An 18,227-nucleotide genomic window follows, 5' to 3' on the forward strand; every position below is an offset into this window, starting at 1 on the left:
CTTTTGCATTCTGCTTCTGTTTCTTTCTAATGCATTCATATTAGAAATTTTTACATCCTTTTCTTCTTAAGGGAAGCAGAAAAGCATTTGTGGAACTCATGGATGCTAAGCAATAGAATAGAAAACACAATTTGCACATATTCAAAAATGGATATCAATTATGTAGACATAGGTTGCAGGCAGTATTATCACAAATTCTTTCAGCTACAACCATTTAGGAATATTTTCTGTTTAAATGAAATGTTTTACCCATCTTTTTTTAATGCCTACTTTTAATAATAGTTTTGTACATTGAAATTCTAAGTTACTGTTATTAGTGGTAAGAACTTTGTCTCTCTCTTTTTTTTTTGATAAAATAGTCAAAGACCTTAAATATTTGATTGAAATCTGTTGGATTCTTCAACTCATATTTCCATTTTTCAGTTATTGAAATACAACAAAGGTTAAAATGGAGGCAGCAAAGGAGGTAAGCAAACCCTTAGCCATAATTATGAGAGCTTCCTTGGACTCAGGGGAGGTACCCATTGACTGGAGATGTGCAAATGTGACCCCAATTCACAAAGGGGGATCAAAGGCTGACAAGTAATTATAGACCTGTGAGTTTAACTTCTGTTCCCGGAAAATTAATGGAGGCACTGGTAAAAGAAGCACTGCAGGATCATCTAGACAAGACTTCAGTTATAGCTAGGACACAGCATGGTTTTGTTAAGGGGAAGTCTTGCCTGACCAATTTGATTGGATACTATGATGCAGTCACAAAAGAACTGGATGCAGGGAATAACTTTGATATTATATACTTGGATCTTAGAAAGGCTTTTGATACTGTTGCACATGGAAGACTGCTGCACAAATTGGAGCAGTGTGGCATTGGAGGCAAGTTGCTGCTATGGATAAAGGGGTGGTTGAGGGGGAGAAGACAGAGTGGTAATCAATGGACACTGCTCATCGTGGACTAATGTTATTAGTGGAGTCCCTCAGGGTTCAGTATTGGGGCCTTTATTGTTTTCTGTATTTATAAATGATATTGATGATGGTATATCAGGCTTAATGTCCAAGTTTGCAGACGATACGAAGGTTGGCAGGGTTGTCAAGGACACTACTGACACTATGCTGCTGCAACAGGATTTGGAAAGGTTGAGCAGATGGGCTTCGAGGTGGCAAATGAAGTTTAACATTGACAAATGTAAAGTACTACATATGGGAAACAGCAACCCCAGAGCAACGTATCAACTCTGTGGTACTACACTGACAGTGGTAGAGAATGAAAGGGACCTGGGGGTGGTGGTGCAGGCAGATATGAAGTTCTCTGAGCAGTGCAGACGAGCTGCAAGAGTAGCTCATGGTGTGTTGTCAATGATATATAGGAGTTTTTCTAGCAGGGATAAGGAGGTGATTATTCCCTTGTATAAGGCAATGGTCAGGCCACACCTGGAGTGCTGTATACAGGCCTGGAGGCCTCATTTCAGGAAGGATGTGGAGCTGCTGGAGCGAGTACAGAGAAGGGCAACTAGATTGGTGAATGGGACAAAGGGGTTCTCTTACGAAGAAAGGCTTAAGTTTTGCAAATTACAGTGTCTGGAAACTAGGCACCAGCGGGGTGATCTGATAGAGGTGTACAAAGCCTTGAATGGTTTGAGCATGCTCAATGCTGATGGGATTCTTCCTCTAGCTCAGAAAAATCACCTGAGAGGGCATAAATTCAAATTGAGGAAAGACAGATGTAGGATAGATGTGCGGAAATTTGCCTTTAGCCAGCGGGTGGAACAGACTTCCATCCCTTGTCGTGGAAGTTGATAGCCTAAATAAGTTTAAGGCTCAGCTGGACAGGTATTTCGAACGAACAGAGGGGTGAAGTGGAAGTGGTTATTTTTATTTATTTATGTTACTTTTTTTTTTTTTTTTTTGGCTGATGCTGCATAAGCTTGCTTTCTGCATCAAATGCCTCTACTAATGCTAATGCTAAAATCATACAGAACAACATATACAGTTATTGAAATAAAACAACAAAAGTTTTATTTTTTCTCTCTAAATAATCATTCTTATACCATGTGGGTTTTTAAAGTTAGTTTATTTAGCATTATTGGCTAAATGTAATATACAATTAGGTAATATTTCAAGAACCTATCATCAGACCATACCTGGCTGTACTGTTAACAGCCTCTTGTCTTGCTGAATGATCAAGACTTCTTCATTCAGTGGTGTAAAATCAAATTACTTTTCTATTACTAATAAATATAAGTAAATATAATAAATATAATTTTTATGGCATACTTCTGACTTACCATATTCAGCTCCTTCCAGAGATGCAATACATTCTTCAAGGCATTGTCGTGTTGGGTTGCCGCTTCGTGAATATTCAAAACCCTGAAGGAAAAAAAATAAAACAATTTAATATCGATTTTTTATGCCATTTTACAAATTAAACTTTTATTTTATGCTGAATAATTATTAATTCACAATATTTAATGTAATATTTGCATTAAATACTAGCAGAGATAAACTGAGGTTACAATTTTTGGTTGCGACTACACAAACTCACCAGCCATTTACCAAAAAGTTGCATTTTTCTTAAAATTAATTCATTTAAATTATAAAATTAACACAATATACTTGTTTATTATTATTATTTTATTTTTAAGATTTATCAGGTGAAATCATCACTGAGAGAATTTTTTTCCACTACTTGTTCTTGGAGTTTGCTGTCAGTGGAGTACTGATAGAGCAGGTTTTCTATGTCCCTAACAAAGGACCTACATCACAGGGATGTCATACTCAGCTGACTATTAGTTAGTATTTCAGTCCCCAGCATATTATACCAATCACTGAGGAAGATGTGTAATCTTTGAAAAGTCAGTGTTATTAAAGTAGTTTCTCTTATATACTGTAATCCTATATGGCTACCACAAGTAGAAAATGAATTTTTTCCCCCATTTTTAATAAAAATCTGTCTTTCTGATGGAATGGAATTCCAGAATGGTTCTTCCAAATTATTATTAAAAATAACAAACAAATTCAGCATGCAATGGATAAAAGGATATACACTCCCACCTAAAAGTTTGGAATCACAGCATATGACAACAGTTTTCATTAATTTTTTTTTTAAATTAGCTAGGAAAATATAAGGTTTAACACAAAAAAAAAAAAAAAAAAAAAAAACTGCAAATATATTAATATATATTTTTTATTACACATTGAAAAATTTACAGCAAAAAAATACTGAAATCATTAATATTAACAATATTAATTACTGATTATTCAACAAAATATACTCCACAAGATTTTATTACTCCCGTACACAGATGTGACATTCTGGCAAGTAATTTTATAACAGTGTCTTTAACATTATTCCAAGTGACCTGCCAGGATTTACATAAATTTTGAGAAGATGAGCAGACTTCATAGTCCAGATGATCCCGTAAAAGCTCTATTGGGTTTCAGTCAGGCAAGCGGGGGTGGCTACACCATAATTTGCAATACCTCCCCCCAACGATGTTGTTTAGTTGCTAGGAAGTCACCAAAGAACAGCTTGAGCTATGCTTTGGGTCATTGTCTTGTTGTAATATAAAATTTCTTCCACAAGTCCAGGATATTGCATTATTTTCAAGAATGTTTTTATATATATATATTTTTAAATTCCTAAGCAATCCCAGATCATGATAGAATCACCATGTGATTGACTGTAGGCACTCAAAAACGTGATACAATTTTTTCTTTGGTTGATCATACCACAAACTATGCTTGGATCCACAAATTTCAAATTTAGATTCATCTCTCCACAGTACGTTTTTCCACTCTTCAATTGTCCAATGTTGATGGCTCTTAGCCCAAGCAAACCATTTCTTTCAGTTTTTATAGTTTTAATTAGACTGCTACATGACCATGAAGGTCTGCTATATGACCATGAAGTCCTGCTTGTTTAAGATGAAGCATTACAGTGGATGTAGACATAGGAGTTTCTCTGTTCTTATTGAACTCAGCTCAGATTTCAGGTGCAGGAGGCTATTGATTACACTTAGAAATGCAATATTTGTACCAGATAAGCCCATTCAGTGTTATGGTCTTATCTTGTGCTTCCACTGTTACACATGGTTGTTCTGATTGCGGTTGTCCTTTATATTGCTAGTCTTCTTAAATCAATTGAATGGTAGTTTGTACTCCTTTAAACGAAACACCTAGTTTTTTGCCAATACTTTTCATGGAATAACCTTCTTTATATAGAGTTACAGCAGGACTTATTTTTTCAACATTTATTTCCTTATTTCTTGCCATTTTTATCACAAAACAAATAAAACTTATGTCAAACACTTTCTGAAGGTGTTCAATTTTATAAGTTAAGAGCTCTTACTCTGCAATTTATATTACTGAAAAACATTCTAGAATCATCTACAATCTTCTATAATACTGAAACAATACACCCACTTTCTAAAACCATCTCCAATGTTCTACCACATTCAGAAATCTTCTATGCTTTTCTGGAATGTTCTCAAATATTCCAGAAAATTTTTTTTAATTATTTCAGTTTTTTGAATTTTTATACATAATAGAAAATATCTTAATAAAAATTAGAAAAAAAAGTTGGTCCTATTTTGATAAAAATTTTTGAAAATTAAGAAAAACGAAATGCAATTTCTGACTTTTAGGAGGGAGTGTATTATGTATATATGCCATTATGAAATACAATAAACAGTATTTAACCCAGACCTAGTAGCATGGGGTCTTCAAAATGAACTTTGGCAAGGTTGTGCAATTAGCAGTGAAATAAATTAATAAGGGTGAATATAAATGCATTTATTATAATGAAATTTTGAGTGAAACAGATCCAAAAAAAAAAAAAAAAAAGTCAGAAAAATAAGTTACATATTATAAAATAATTATTATGAAATTTACTTATGAAATGAAATTTTATATTTATTATTTATATTACTAAAAATTGTGTTTTTTAATCTTGTGTTTATTACTTCTACCCTGAAGGGGAAAAAAAAAAAACATTATAAACATGAAACTACAATCTCTTCCATTTTCAAATGTATAAAACCATATAAAGATGTACAAAAAATGTATAAAAATGGTGCAAATATCAGATAATGCAATGTAACAACTGTACTTCTTCATACAAAACTGAAAATAAACATAATTTCAATGTAATTTGAATGCTGATGCTTCATCTATCAGCATGTGTCACCAAATATATAACTATAGATTACATATTTAGTGAAATATGCATTCTCAACTTATTCAAGCAAGACTTCAGGAAATCAGACAGATCAAAAGCCATAAATATTAGCAGGTAATTAACTGCTCAGCTCACATCTGGTGAGTATGGGCTTGGCACACCCAGGGTCCTGAGCTGGATATCATCATTCTTCTCTTTCTTGGTGATTCCTTTCTACTTCTGTCTGTCTCTTTCTCACTCTCAGGGTAACACGGAATTTTTTTTTGGCTGGTGCAGCATAAGCGTCAGGCTTCCTTGCACCATATGGCTAATAATAATAATAATAACTGTAAAACTGCCAGATGCTAAAGACCAATAGGAATTCGTTGTATTGTTTAAGGATTTTCTTTTGTCAAATTTCATTATGATTTTTTTTTTTTTTTTTTGTAGAGATATGAATCTTTATTGCACTAAAATGGTATTTTTTAAAATTACCATTTTTACATAAAGATACACAGAGAATTGGCAGGGGATGCAAAACGATTTCATCATTGTAGCATTTGTAATAATGATGATTTTACTGTATTCAATCCACATAAATGAAATTTTCAATACCTTTTAACAAAAGTGTTATCTTCATTATTTTTCTGAAAATTCCTGAAATCTAAAAGTAAAAATGCAGGATCAAATTAAGGTGAGCTTTGAACATTGTATACACATGCTCAGAGACAAATTTAAAATCAGTGTGCACCTCTAATCATTGAAATGTGCACTCTTAACACTTTATGGCAATGTGCCAAGTCATTACCAGTGATGGTATAATCAAATCATTATAAATTCAATTATATACAAAATAGTCGATTATGAAATGGACAAGAAAACTGAAGCAGAAAAGGAGAAAAAAGAAAAAAACAGTGGAGGGCATCAATGCCATGTTCTCAAAAATAATCAGTGTTACCACTTCAGCAATTTCTCTTTCTCAGATAAATATGTAAGACATGCATGTGTAAGTAAATAAAAGTAGTAGAGATAAGAGAAGTAAGTAAAATAAAAGTAGTACAGATAAGAGAAGTAAGTAAAATAAAAGTAGTACAGATAAGAGAAGTAAGTAAAATAAAAGCAGTAGAGATAAGAGAAGTAAGTAAAAAGTGTGAAAGAAGAAAAAGGAAAGAAGAGTAGTAGAAAAAAAATAAAATAATACATATTGAGAAATAAGTCAATAGCATTAGCATTAGTAGAGGCATATGATGCAAGAAAGCAAGCTTATTCAGCATCAGCCAAAAAAAAAAAAAACCCTCTCCCATTTCACCCCTCCGTTCGTTCGAAATACCTGTCCAGTTGAGCTTTAAATTTGTTTAGGCTATCAACTTCAACAACAAGTGATGGAAGTCGGTTCCACCAACCAACCACCCGCTGGCCAAAGGCAAATTTCCGCACATCTATCCGACATCCGTCCTTCCTCAATTTGAATTTATGCCCTCTGAGGTGATTATTCTGAGAAAGATGAAGAATCCCATTGGCATTGAGCATGCTCAAACCATTCAAAGCCTTATACACCTCTATCAGATCACCTCGCCGGTGCCTAGTCTCCAGACTCTGTAATTTGCAAAACTTAAGCCTTTCTTCGTAAGAGCAACCCTTTGTTCCATTTACTAATCTTGTTGCCCTTCTCTGTACCCGTTCCAGCAGCTCTACATCCTTCTTGAAATGAGGCCTCCAGACCTGTATACAGTACTCAAGATGTGGCCTAACCATTGCCTTATACAAGGGAATAATCACCTCCTTATCCCTGCTAGAAAAATTCCTGTATATCATTGACAAGACACCATGAGCTACTCTTGCAGCTCGTCTGCACTGCTCAGAGAACTTCATATCTGCCTGCACAATTATCCCCAGGTCCTTTTCATTCTCCACCACTGTCAGTGTAGTACCGCAGAGTTGATACATTGCTCTGGGGTTACTGTTACCCATATGTAGTACTTTACATTTGTCAATGTTAAACTTCATTTGCCACCTCTCAGCCCATCTGTTCAACCTTTCCAGATCCTGTTGCAGCAGCATAGCGTCAGTAGTGTCCTTAACGACCCTGCCAACCTTTGTATCATCTGCAAACTTAGACATTAAACTTGATATCCCATCATCAATATCATTCATAAACACCGAAAACAACAATGGACCCAACACTGAACCTTGAGGAACTCCACTAATAACATTAGTCCACGTTGAGCAGTGTCCATTGATTACCACTCTCTGTCTTCTGCCACTCAACCATCCCCTTATCCATAGCAGCAATTTGCCTCCAATGCCACACTGCTCCAATTTGTGCAGCAGTCTTCCATGTGCAACAGTATCAAAAGCCTTTCTAAGATCCAAATATATAATATCAAAGTTATTCCCTGCATCCAGTTCTTTTGTGACTACATCATAGTATCCAATCAAATTGGTCAGGCAAGACCTGCCCTTAACAAAACCATGCTGCGTCTGAGCTATAACTGAATTCTTGTCTAGATGATCCTGCAGTGCTTCTTTAACCAGTGCCTCCATTAATTTACCTGGAACAGAAGTTAAACTAACAGGTCTATAATTACCTGTGTCAGCCTTTGATCCTCCTTTGTGAATTGGGGTTACATTTGCACATCTCCAGTCTATGGGTACCTCCCCTGAGTCCAAAGAAGCTCTCATAATTCTGGCTAGGGGTTTGCATACTTCCTTTGCTGCCTCCTTTAATATAACTGGATAGATCCCATCCACTCCAGGTGCCTTTTTTATGTTTATCCTCAACAATCTCTCCTCCACTTTCCTCTCAGTTATTACAAAATCATCCAGCTCACTGCCAATGTTTACTTTACCTACATCATTCTCCTTCCTGAATAACTCCTCATGCGTGAATGTAGATGCAAAATACTCGTTTAGATTGTTAGCTACCTGAGCAGGATCCTCAACTGTTGAACCATCAATATCCAGTGGACCAATCTGATTCATCCCTTTCCTTCTCGAGTTCAAGTATGTAAAGAACTCCTTTCTGTTTTTCTTTGCATCCTTTGCCAAGGATTTTTCGTAGTCTGCCTTTGCCTGCCTAATCTCCTTTGTGACTTGGTTACAGACCAACTTATATCTATCATAGGCCTCCATGTCACCCATTAATTTGTATGTATCCCATGCATTTTTCTTCTCTGCCACATGTCTCATTAGTCCATCTGACAACCATTTAGGCCTAAACCTTGAACAATATTTCTTAGTTGGTATGTAAAGCCTGGTAGCCACCAAGATTAGTTCCTTGAATGCTTCCCATTTTGAGTTTGCTGTTGGTAACATCATCAGTTGGTCCCACTGTATAGAATTTAAATACTGTCTCAGACCATCATAGTCGCCTTTACGAAAACAAAAAACCCTTCCCTTTACCTCTGATGGTAGTTACCTCCTTGAGTAAATCCCACTTCAACACACTGTGATCACTGCCACCTAGTGGTTCATTTATCTGCAGGTTCTTAATGCATGAAGAATCACTACTGATAATCAGATCAAGAGTATTGCTCCCTCTTGTTGCCTCACGAACATGCTGATGTAGAAAACAATCATCCAATAAATCCACAAAAGCCTTGCTAGTGTGCGAGTGACCAACCCACAAATTCCAGTCAATATCTGGGAAATTAAAATCCCCCATTATAAGACTCTCTGATTTACTGGCCCACTATTTCTCCGAACAGTTTCTTATTATACTCATCAGAGTCATTAGGCCTATAGCACACTCCTACTCTCAATTTTGATTTCCCTATGCTTATGTCACACCAAACTGACTCGACACTGCCCTGTCCATCGATGTCAACTGGCTTCACTTCCTTTGACTTTATGTGTTTCTTAATTAATAGCATAACCCCTCCTCCCCTCCTGTCCTGTCTATCCTTTCTATATACATTGTATTCCCCAAATTCCAGTTCCGCATTACTTATATCTGTGTGACACCACGTCTCTGATATCCCAACAATATCTGCCTTTGATGTTTTGAGCAATACCTCAAATTCATCAAATTTATTTACCAAACTCCTAGCATTGGTGTACACGCAGGTATACATGCACCTGTTTCTATTCTTAGCTACCCTAACACAACCCATGTGTTTACTTGTAACGCAATGACTACCAGCAGTCTCTGAAATATCCTGCATCTTGTTTTTCAGACTTCTGCTTATTTGAATAGAAGCAGTGCAAGAATCCCTTCCACCTCTGCCAGTGGCTACTGTTAATCTATTAGTCCTTGTATCCCCCCCAACTAGCAGTTTTCCGACCCACCTAACACTGCCTCGACAGCATCAGCAAAAATTCTTGCACCCTTTCTATTTAAGTGTATCCCATCCCTGTAGAAGCAATCTCTCCTGTTAACAAGTACAGTCCAGGCTGAAAAAAATTCTACCCCTTGAGCCTTGCACAATCCCTCCAGGGCCGAATTGATCGACAAGGCTCTCATCATATACTCCCTCCTATCGTGTCTGGGCAGAATTGCAGACACTTTCAAGTTCAACCCTAATTCACGGCTTTTTTTCAACAGTGACCTGTACTTGCTAAGGAATTCCGCCGGTCTCCTACTCTTAATATCATTAGTATTATTATACATGATACATTATACATGATTATATTGTTATTATTGTACAATATTATTGTACAATATTATTATACATGATACATACATGATTATATTGTCATATATCACACAATCCTGATGTCGTTTTAAAGTGTCAACCACCAGAATGGCCAAACAAGACAACAATATAGTGTTGTTTCTAACGTAAAGTACATGCCAGGGCAAAATAGAATTACATCAAAATGTAGTATTGGAAAAAAATAATTAATTTAAAATTAAAGTTATAAAGGAGGATATATAGGCTGCAAGCATATAATTTAAGGTTGACACGACAGAGGATCCAAAAATAGTTATAAACGTAAATGAACAATGAAACAAAAATGAACAAAGAAACTAAAACAAAAGCCATTGTTGTGAGAAGACAAAGGCTATAATGGAGGAAATGTGTATAAATATTTATAAGTAACAGTATACATGTTACCACCATTAGCCTTTGTCTACGCTCAACAATGGCTTTTGTTTTAGTTTCTTTGTTCATTTATGTTTAGAACTATTTTCAGGTCCTCTGTTGTGTCAACCTTAAATTACATGTCAGCAGTTTATATATCCTCCCTTATAAATTAAATTTTACATGATTTCATTTTCTTTCTCCCAATACTATATTTTGATGTAATTCTATTTTGCCATACCATGTACTTTATGTTAGAAACAGAGGACACTATATTGTTGTCTTGTTGGGCATTTCTGGTGGTTGACACTTGAAAACAACACCAGGATTGTTGTTGTTGTTGTTTTGGTTTTTAGGAGCATTACCAACTAAGGCCATATTGCTCCGGGATATGCGGTGGTCATTCCCTGACCTTTCCGCATCTTCCGTATTTGGTGGTGACGGGCTCGAACCCCAGTCTAATCAAGAAGCATGTGATACGCACTACTGCTCCTTCCCACCTGGCTACGGAGGCACCCACCAGGATTGTGTGATATTAAACAATATAATCATGTATCTATCACGTATAATAATATTGACTTATTTCTATATATGTTTTATTTTTATTTTTCCTACCCTTCTTTCCTTTCTTCTTTCACACTTTTTACTTACTTCTCTTATCTCTACTACTTTTATTTACTTATTTATTATACTACTATCATCGTCAAGTCCGTTAAGTTATATATATATAGCAGTAGTAGTTGTGGCATATGATGCAAGAAAACAAGCTTATACTGCATCAGCCAAAAAAATTCCCACAACCCCTCCAATAATTTGTCTAATTCAAGGGGCTCACATCTGGTGAGTATGGGCTTCGCAAACCCGGGGTCCTGAGCTGGATATCATCATTCTTCTCTTTCTTTTCTTGGTGATTCCTTTCTTCTCTCTCTCTCAGGATAACTTGGGAATTTTTTTTTTTTTTTTTTTGGCTGGTGCAGCATAAGCCTCAGGCTTCCTTCACCATATGGCTAATAATAATAATAATAATTCTTCCTTGAATTTATCCAAACTACCAACTTCCACAATAACAGATGGAAGTTCATTCCAACAATCAACCATCCACTGGCTGAAGGCAAACATCCACTCATCTATCCTGGAACCATTCTTCCACAATTCAAATTTATGCCCCATCATGTGCATTTTTTGAGGAAGAATGCCAGCCCATTCAAAGCCTTAAACACTTTGATCAGATCACCTCACAGGTGCCTAGTCTACAGACTGTAATTTACAGCACTGAAGACTTTCTCGGTAACACCACCATTTTGTTCCTTTCACCAATCATTTTGCGTTTCCATGCACCTGTTCCAGCAGGTCTACAACCTTCCTAAAATTAGACCTGCAGTCTTGTATGCAGTACGTGAAATGCGGCCTAACCACTGCCTTCTACAATGGGATAATTACCTCCTTATCTCTGCTAGTAAAGTGCCTGCATATCATTGACGGAACCACATGACCTGTTCTGGCAACCTGTCTTCACTGCTCAGAACTTCATATCTAACTGCATAATTACACCCAAATCCTTTTCATTTTCCACTACCCTGAGCATAATAATACACAGTTGGTACATTAAGCTGGAATTACTGCTACCCGTATGCAGTACCCTGCAATTGTCAATGTTAAAAATTGATGTTTCTCAGCCCATTTTTTTAGATCTTGTTGCAGCAGCCTACCCTGATTACTGTCATTAATCACCCTGCCAATCATCTTATCATCTTAGACATTAAGCCAAATATACCTACATCAAAATCATTTAATAATATAGAAAACAACACTGAGCTTAACACTGAATCTTGGGGACTCCACTAATAACATTAGTCCATGAAGAGCAATGATAATCACTCTGTCTTTTTTTTCACTCAACCACACCTTTATCCAGAGCAGTAACTTGCCCCTTAATGCGACATTGCTCCAATTTGTACAGCAGTCTTTTATGTACAACAGTATCTTTCCTGAAATCCAAGTACAAATAAAAAGCTTTCCTGAAATCCAAGTACATGATATCAAAGTTATTTTTTTTTTGCATCCAGTTCCTCTGTTACTGCATCACAGTATCCAATGAAATTGGTCACACAAGATCACATCTTGACAAATCATGCTGTGACTGAAATATAACTATATTCCTGTCTAGATGGTCCTATATTATTTATTTAACAAGAGACTCCATTATTTTCCCTGGAACAGAAGTTACACTAATAGGTCTGTAATTACTCGTGTCACCTTTTAATCCCCCCCATTTGTGAACTGGGGATACATTTGCATTTCTCCAGTTCATTGGGTCCTTTCCCTGAATCCAAAGATGCTTTCATAATTATGGCTAAGGGTTTGCTTTACCTCCTTTGCTGCTTCTTTTAATATAATTGGATAGATCTCATCCACTCTAGGTGCCTTTTTTATGTTAAACTTCAACAATTTCTCCTCTACTTTTCTCTCAGTTATCACAAAATTATTTAGCTCCCTGTCAGATTTTGATTCCATTTTCCTCCCTAAAGAACTCCTCATGCATGAATACCAATCAGTCTCTCAGCAACCTGAGCAGGATTATAATCAATTAAACCATCGATATGAAGTGAACCAATGTGATTCAACCCATTCCTTCTACTGTTAATATAAGTAAAGAAGTCTTTGCTGCTTTTCTTAGCATTCTTTGCCAGAGATTTCTCGTAATCTGCCTTAGCTTGCTTACCTCCCTTGTGACCTGATTACAATCTAGTTTATATCTACCATAGGCTTCTGCATCCCATGCATTTTTCTTTTCTGCCACAAATCTCTTCAGTTCATCTGATATCCATTTTGGCCTAAGCCCGAACAGTATTTCTTAGTTGGTATGAAAAGCCTAGTTTCTACAATTATTTCCTTGAACGTGTACCATTTAGAATTTGCTGTTGGTAACATTATCAGATGGTCTCACTGTATAGAATTCAAGAACTGTTTCTAACAACTGTAGTTACTTATTACGGAAACAAAAACCCTTCCCTTTACACTTGACAATAGTTATGTCTTTAAGTAAATCTCGCATCAGCACACTGTGACCACTGCCACCCAGAGGGCCTTTCACTTGTAGATCTTTATTGTATGAAGAATCTGCATATTATTTTGATTATAACTCTCAATGATGCTCATCACTACTCATTACATTTCTAGCTTCATGTCATGAAAAAGTATGGCTTGTGTCCAGTTGTTAAGGCACATTGGTTTTCCAATTGACATTTTGCTTGCTGTCCATCAAAGATAATAATGGAGATAATATTCAAATAAGAGAGAATAAAAAAATGTCTTAAGTGCTGCACAGGTGTTTAGTTTTCTAAAAATAATTAAAAATATTTGTTTTTAATACAAAAAATGGATTTAATGCTACTTACAAAACCAGACATTGAAACTGCAGGATAAATATTTCTCCAATACAAGAATATGCACCTATTTATCAAAAATTGTGGTATTCAAGTTAAGTTTATTTATCTACTGTCACAATTTATTTGGAATTCTTTAAAGAGCAACAACAGCCGCCTTCTTTAAGAAATCTGTACATGTTTCTACTATTTGTACTACATGTTACATCATTCTGATAATATGGCAACAGAGATCAATGCTACATTGAAGACTTATGTCCTTTATAAAAAGGCAAATCTGCATGTTTTTTTTTTTTTTTACATAAGACTTGTACACTGCATAAAACAGAAATTCAGGATTACTTTTTTAAATGTCATTTTTGAAGTATTATTTGAAGTAAGCAATGAAAACTTCATAAATGACATTAATCACAAAGGCATTTGAGTTTCACTGTACTCTGCTTCACCTAAGTTAATACCACTGAGAAAGTGCAGGGTCTCCACACACACACAACAGATGGCATAATGTTGTTGTTGTTGTTATTTGGTTTTTAGGAGCATTAGCAACTAAGGCCATATTGCTCCGGGATATGCGGTGGTTATTCCCTGAATGACCTTTCCGCATCCTCCGTATTTGGTGGTGACGGGCTCGAACCCCGGTCTAATCAAGAAGCGTGTGTTACGCACTGCTGCTCCTTCCCACCTGGCTACGGAGGCGCCTGGCATAATGTACTAATATATTATGCTCTTCTGTAACTAGCTTGTTTTGTTTTTTCTTTTCCGATTATAATATAAATAAAAAATATGCATAAATATTTATTTAAAAAAATTATAAATAAATACAACATAATGTGGCATATAAGTCAACTTGTTTTTTGCCTTGAAAATTCTTGATTAATCACATATTCAACGCATAAGTCGACCCCTTTCTTTATAGTTATCTTTAGCATCTTGTAGACTGGTATATTAGAGTAAAATTTGCATTGAGAACCACTGTCTACTTTTCAATTTCTACTCTTTCCTTTAAAAATTTTTACTGTGACATTTTATTACACAGCACAGTAAACTAAAGAAAGCAGGAAGTGCATAAATTACTTACTCGCTTACAAAGAAGGCCACAAAAAAAAAAAAAAAAAACTTAACTACCTGCGGACTAACTGCCTGCGTGGCATCACTCTTGTTCATGCCATCATCCCTCTTATTGATACTATATGTGTGTCTGTTATGCACTGCAAATTGGTTTCTCTGTTAACAGTGCCTCAATATGTAACCATGTTTGCTATAAGAAATTTACCTTTTGCCAACTCAAAATATAACCCGCAGTAACTTCCACGAACTGTTTTTGAGGGAGATGAACAAATTCTTAGGTTATAAAAACCTTGACATATAAAATGTCAAACAATGACGTATATTTGAAGAATTATATATACAATAAATTGTAAATATAGAATAAATATAAAAATTCATGTCTTTCTAAGCAAGTGACTTTAATTCAATTTTATAATTCTATACTCAGCATATAAGCCAATCTTAAAATTGTAGACTACTTTTTAATGATTCAGAAGTCAAATTATATGCTGAAATATATATGGTAATGATAAATGTTATCACTTGTAATTTTTGATCAGTAGGAAATAAAAAAAAAAAGAGAAAAAAAGTCAAATTTGCATGACTGATTTTGAACGCAATGCATTCTAACCCATGATTAAAGAAAAGGCAGTGATCATGGCAGCAACTACACTTTTACGTTAAAAAAAAAAGTCTAATGCTTATTATGCCAATTCTTCCATAAAAAATCGTACAGATCCAAATTTATATTATTTGGATCTGTACAATTATATATTTATAAATGATATTAATACTATTAACCCTCCACTTTTAATGTGGTATCTGATAGATACTACTTTTATTTATTTGTAAATGAAATCGAATCCTCCCATGTACCTAACTCCACCTGCATTCTCTAAATGATTATATAGTAGTTTCTATTTTCATTTTAATATATAATGAACCACAAGAAATAAATCTTTTGTTTGGCATTTAACAGATGACAGGCAAGAAAAAGCATCTCTTTCTTGTAATCACCTTCCATTCTCACATGGTATAAGACACCAACATGGACTATAGAGCTTTGGCTTCACTGGCGAAAGGCAAACAGCTGACAAAAACATAGCTTTTCATGTGGAATCTGTGTTTTAATTTGAGGAATGAGTAACCTTGGAAATTCTAAAAAATATAATAAACAAACATTCTTTATAATCCTTATTGGTTTCTCTCATTTATTTTAATTTTTGTTCAATATTTTATGATTAAGTTTAGCAAATCATAATTAACAAACCATTTTCATTTCAGTAAAAAAAGTTTTTTTTTTTTTTTTTTTTTTTTTAATAATTAAAACAAAGAAAGATGTCTCACAATGCCATAAGCATATTTATTCCACTTAGGGAATGAGTAATGGAGAGTTCAAGTATATTTTGTATGCTGGAATATTACATAAAACTAGTTAATCAGCACTTTTCTTTGGTGTCAACTTAGACTGAAACAAAGCTTATCACAGTTGGCACAGCAGCTTCAGTCACTATTGCTTCTCTGTAAATACAGTTCATATCAACTGCACTCAAAGTTTGCTAGAGGAATAAGAGAATATGACCTTGAAAAAAATGAACTTCTACAACTCTCACACAGTGAACAAATATAAGAAAACTTTGTTTCTAAACAATTCAGAATTATATAATGCCACATACACACTTAACTGTTTAGTTAGAATACCTCAATATAGACAAGTATCCTCACAGTTATTTATTTGAGGAAGTTGGGAAGAATGAAAGGGAGTATAGTCAACTGTCTAATCCTACATTCAAGGGAAGAAAAAAAATTCTTTTCTACACTCCAATTCAGTCCCAAGTAGCTATAAGTTTACAATTGTTTGACAGCCAAAATAGAACATTAATAATTTAAACGTGCAGTGTAGTTTTTGTGGTAGCATATGGGCTCGACTCACAATGCTTGCATACTTCCTTTTACGTACGTCACTCCAAGCAGTAATCAAAAGATCTGAACTTAAAATATAAGATGGTCTAACCTGATTAACATAGCTGTCATGGTAACAAGAAGCTGAGCCTGCAAGTTTTGTTTCATTGCCAAGATCTCTAAATATGTTACGTTTAACTGTCTAAACTATCTCACACTTGTTTCGTTGACCTCTACAATTAAAACCGGTTTATGGGATGAACATACTTTACACGTGGCATACAGTGTTAAGATAGTATCTGAATACTAACTCCTTTTTACTTATATTTATCCAGAAGTACAAACAGGGAAGTAAAAAAAAAAAAAAAAGATATACACATATATATTTAATATTTATATATATACATTAATACTTATTATTTATTTATATATACTATACCAAAATATTATTTATACATATATACAAAAAATATATCACATAAATGCTTTGTTTTAAACTTACCGCATGTTGTGCTGGTGCCAACTGAAGAAAGGTTGTAGAAAGGGATATTGGAGGTATAACAGCTCTATGATTCCATTTTACTGGGTCCTGGCCTTCGTGTATAGATTTAGTTTCAAAGTGCACATCTTGTTTTACCTTTTTGCTTCTGGATTGTGTGGTGAAATCGCCATCGGCAGCTTCTTTTATTATTTTTGATTCATTCACGTTATTACAATTGAAGTTAACAACTGTTTCCCTAAGATTCTTAATGCCAGACATTGTAACTGTAAAATAAGCAAAACAAATAGAAAAGAATGATAAATATAAAACGGGTTTAAACCTCAAAGAATAACCACCTGCTTGTACTGCAGAGACCGCATAAAAGACCGCTACATCGCACCAACAGGATATTTAAGAGTTGCAGAACCGGCATTGCACACCTGGCACCTATGTTTACTTTAGATAGACACGTGGAGTTGTCCAGTTATTCACATTGTCTTTAAGGGCTACAGATAATTTTAATAATAATAATAAAACGATTATATGGCGCAATGCTAAGTGATATCAATGTTATCTTTCATTTCATGGAATTAATTATTTCTTATTAAAAATTACAGGCCTATAATTCGTAGTAAACGGTGACTACTTCAACAGAAACAGAGCACAGCGGCACCCTTGACAACTGTGATAATAAGATTTACAAAAAAAAAAAAAAAAATCAGATAACATTGATATTTGTCCAGATGTCGTTTTTACTCAAGAAAGAACATTTCAAGGGCATTCGAATGCATTAATTTGTTAAGTTGTGTCTTTAATAAAAACATTTAAAAATTATTTAACGGGGGGGGGGTCTTACATCTGGTGAGTATGGACTTGACACACTCAGGGTCCTGAGCTGGATATCATCATTTTCTTTTTCGGTGATTCCCCCCCTACTACTCTCTCAGAGTATTTAAAATTTTTTTTTGGCTGGTGCAGCATAAGCCTCAGGCTTCCTTGCACCATATGGCTAATAATTATAATATTAATAATAATAATTGTTGATATAACTGACAAGTGAGATATTTAAATTCAGATTTAGAAAAAAAACTAGTCGTGAATAAAAAATGAAGATAACCAATGGGGTTATCAATCCTGTGGTGCAGCTGCAGTAGCAGCTTAAGATCAGGGGATCCTAAAGGAAAAGCTAAAATGACTTTAAGGATAAATAAAGAAACGCTGCATAGAGGTGCTTA

At 34.9% G+C, this 18,227-nt stretch overlaps 1 protein-coding gene across 1 annotated transcript in view; it reads right to left on the bottom strand.

Moving 5' to 3' along the window:
- The window catches only part of LOC150086480 (cystathionine gamma-lyase-like), a 73,064-nt gene extending 55,679 nt beyond the window's left edge, over window positions 1-17,385 (bottom strand). Inside the window, exons 1-2 of the mRNA XM_090371418.1 lie at window positions 17,014-17,385; window positions 2,283-2,364 (exon numbers count right to left, since the gene is read on the bottom strand). Coding sequence (XP_090227544.1) covers window positions 2,283-2,364; window positions 17,014-17,271 — 340 coding nt within the window. The 5' untranslated portion in view covers window positions 17,272-17,385. The remainder of the gene's footprint in view (window positions 1-2,282; window positions 2,365-17,013) is intronic.
- Window positions 17,386-18,227: the final 842 nt, after the last annotated feature.

This window comes from Mastigoproctus giganteus, chromosome 4 (assembly GCF_048544385.1).
Source record: "Mastigoproctus giganteus isolate SK-2022 chromosome 4, ASM4854438v1, whole genome shotgun sequence".
Lineage (NCBI taxonomy): Eukaryota > Metazoa > Arthropoda > Arachnida > Uropygi > Thelyphonidae > Mastigoproctus > Mastigoproctus giganteus.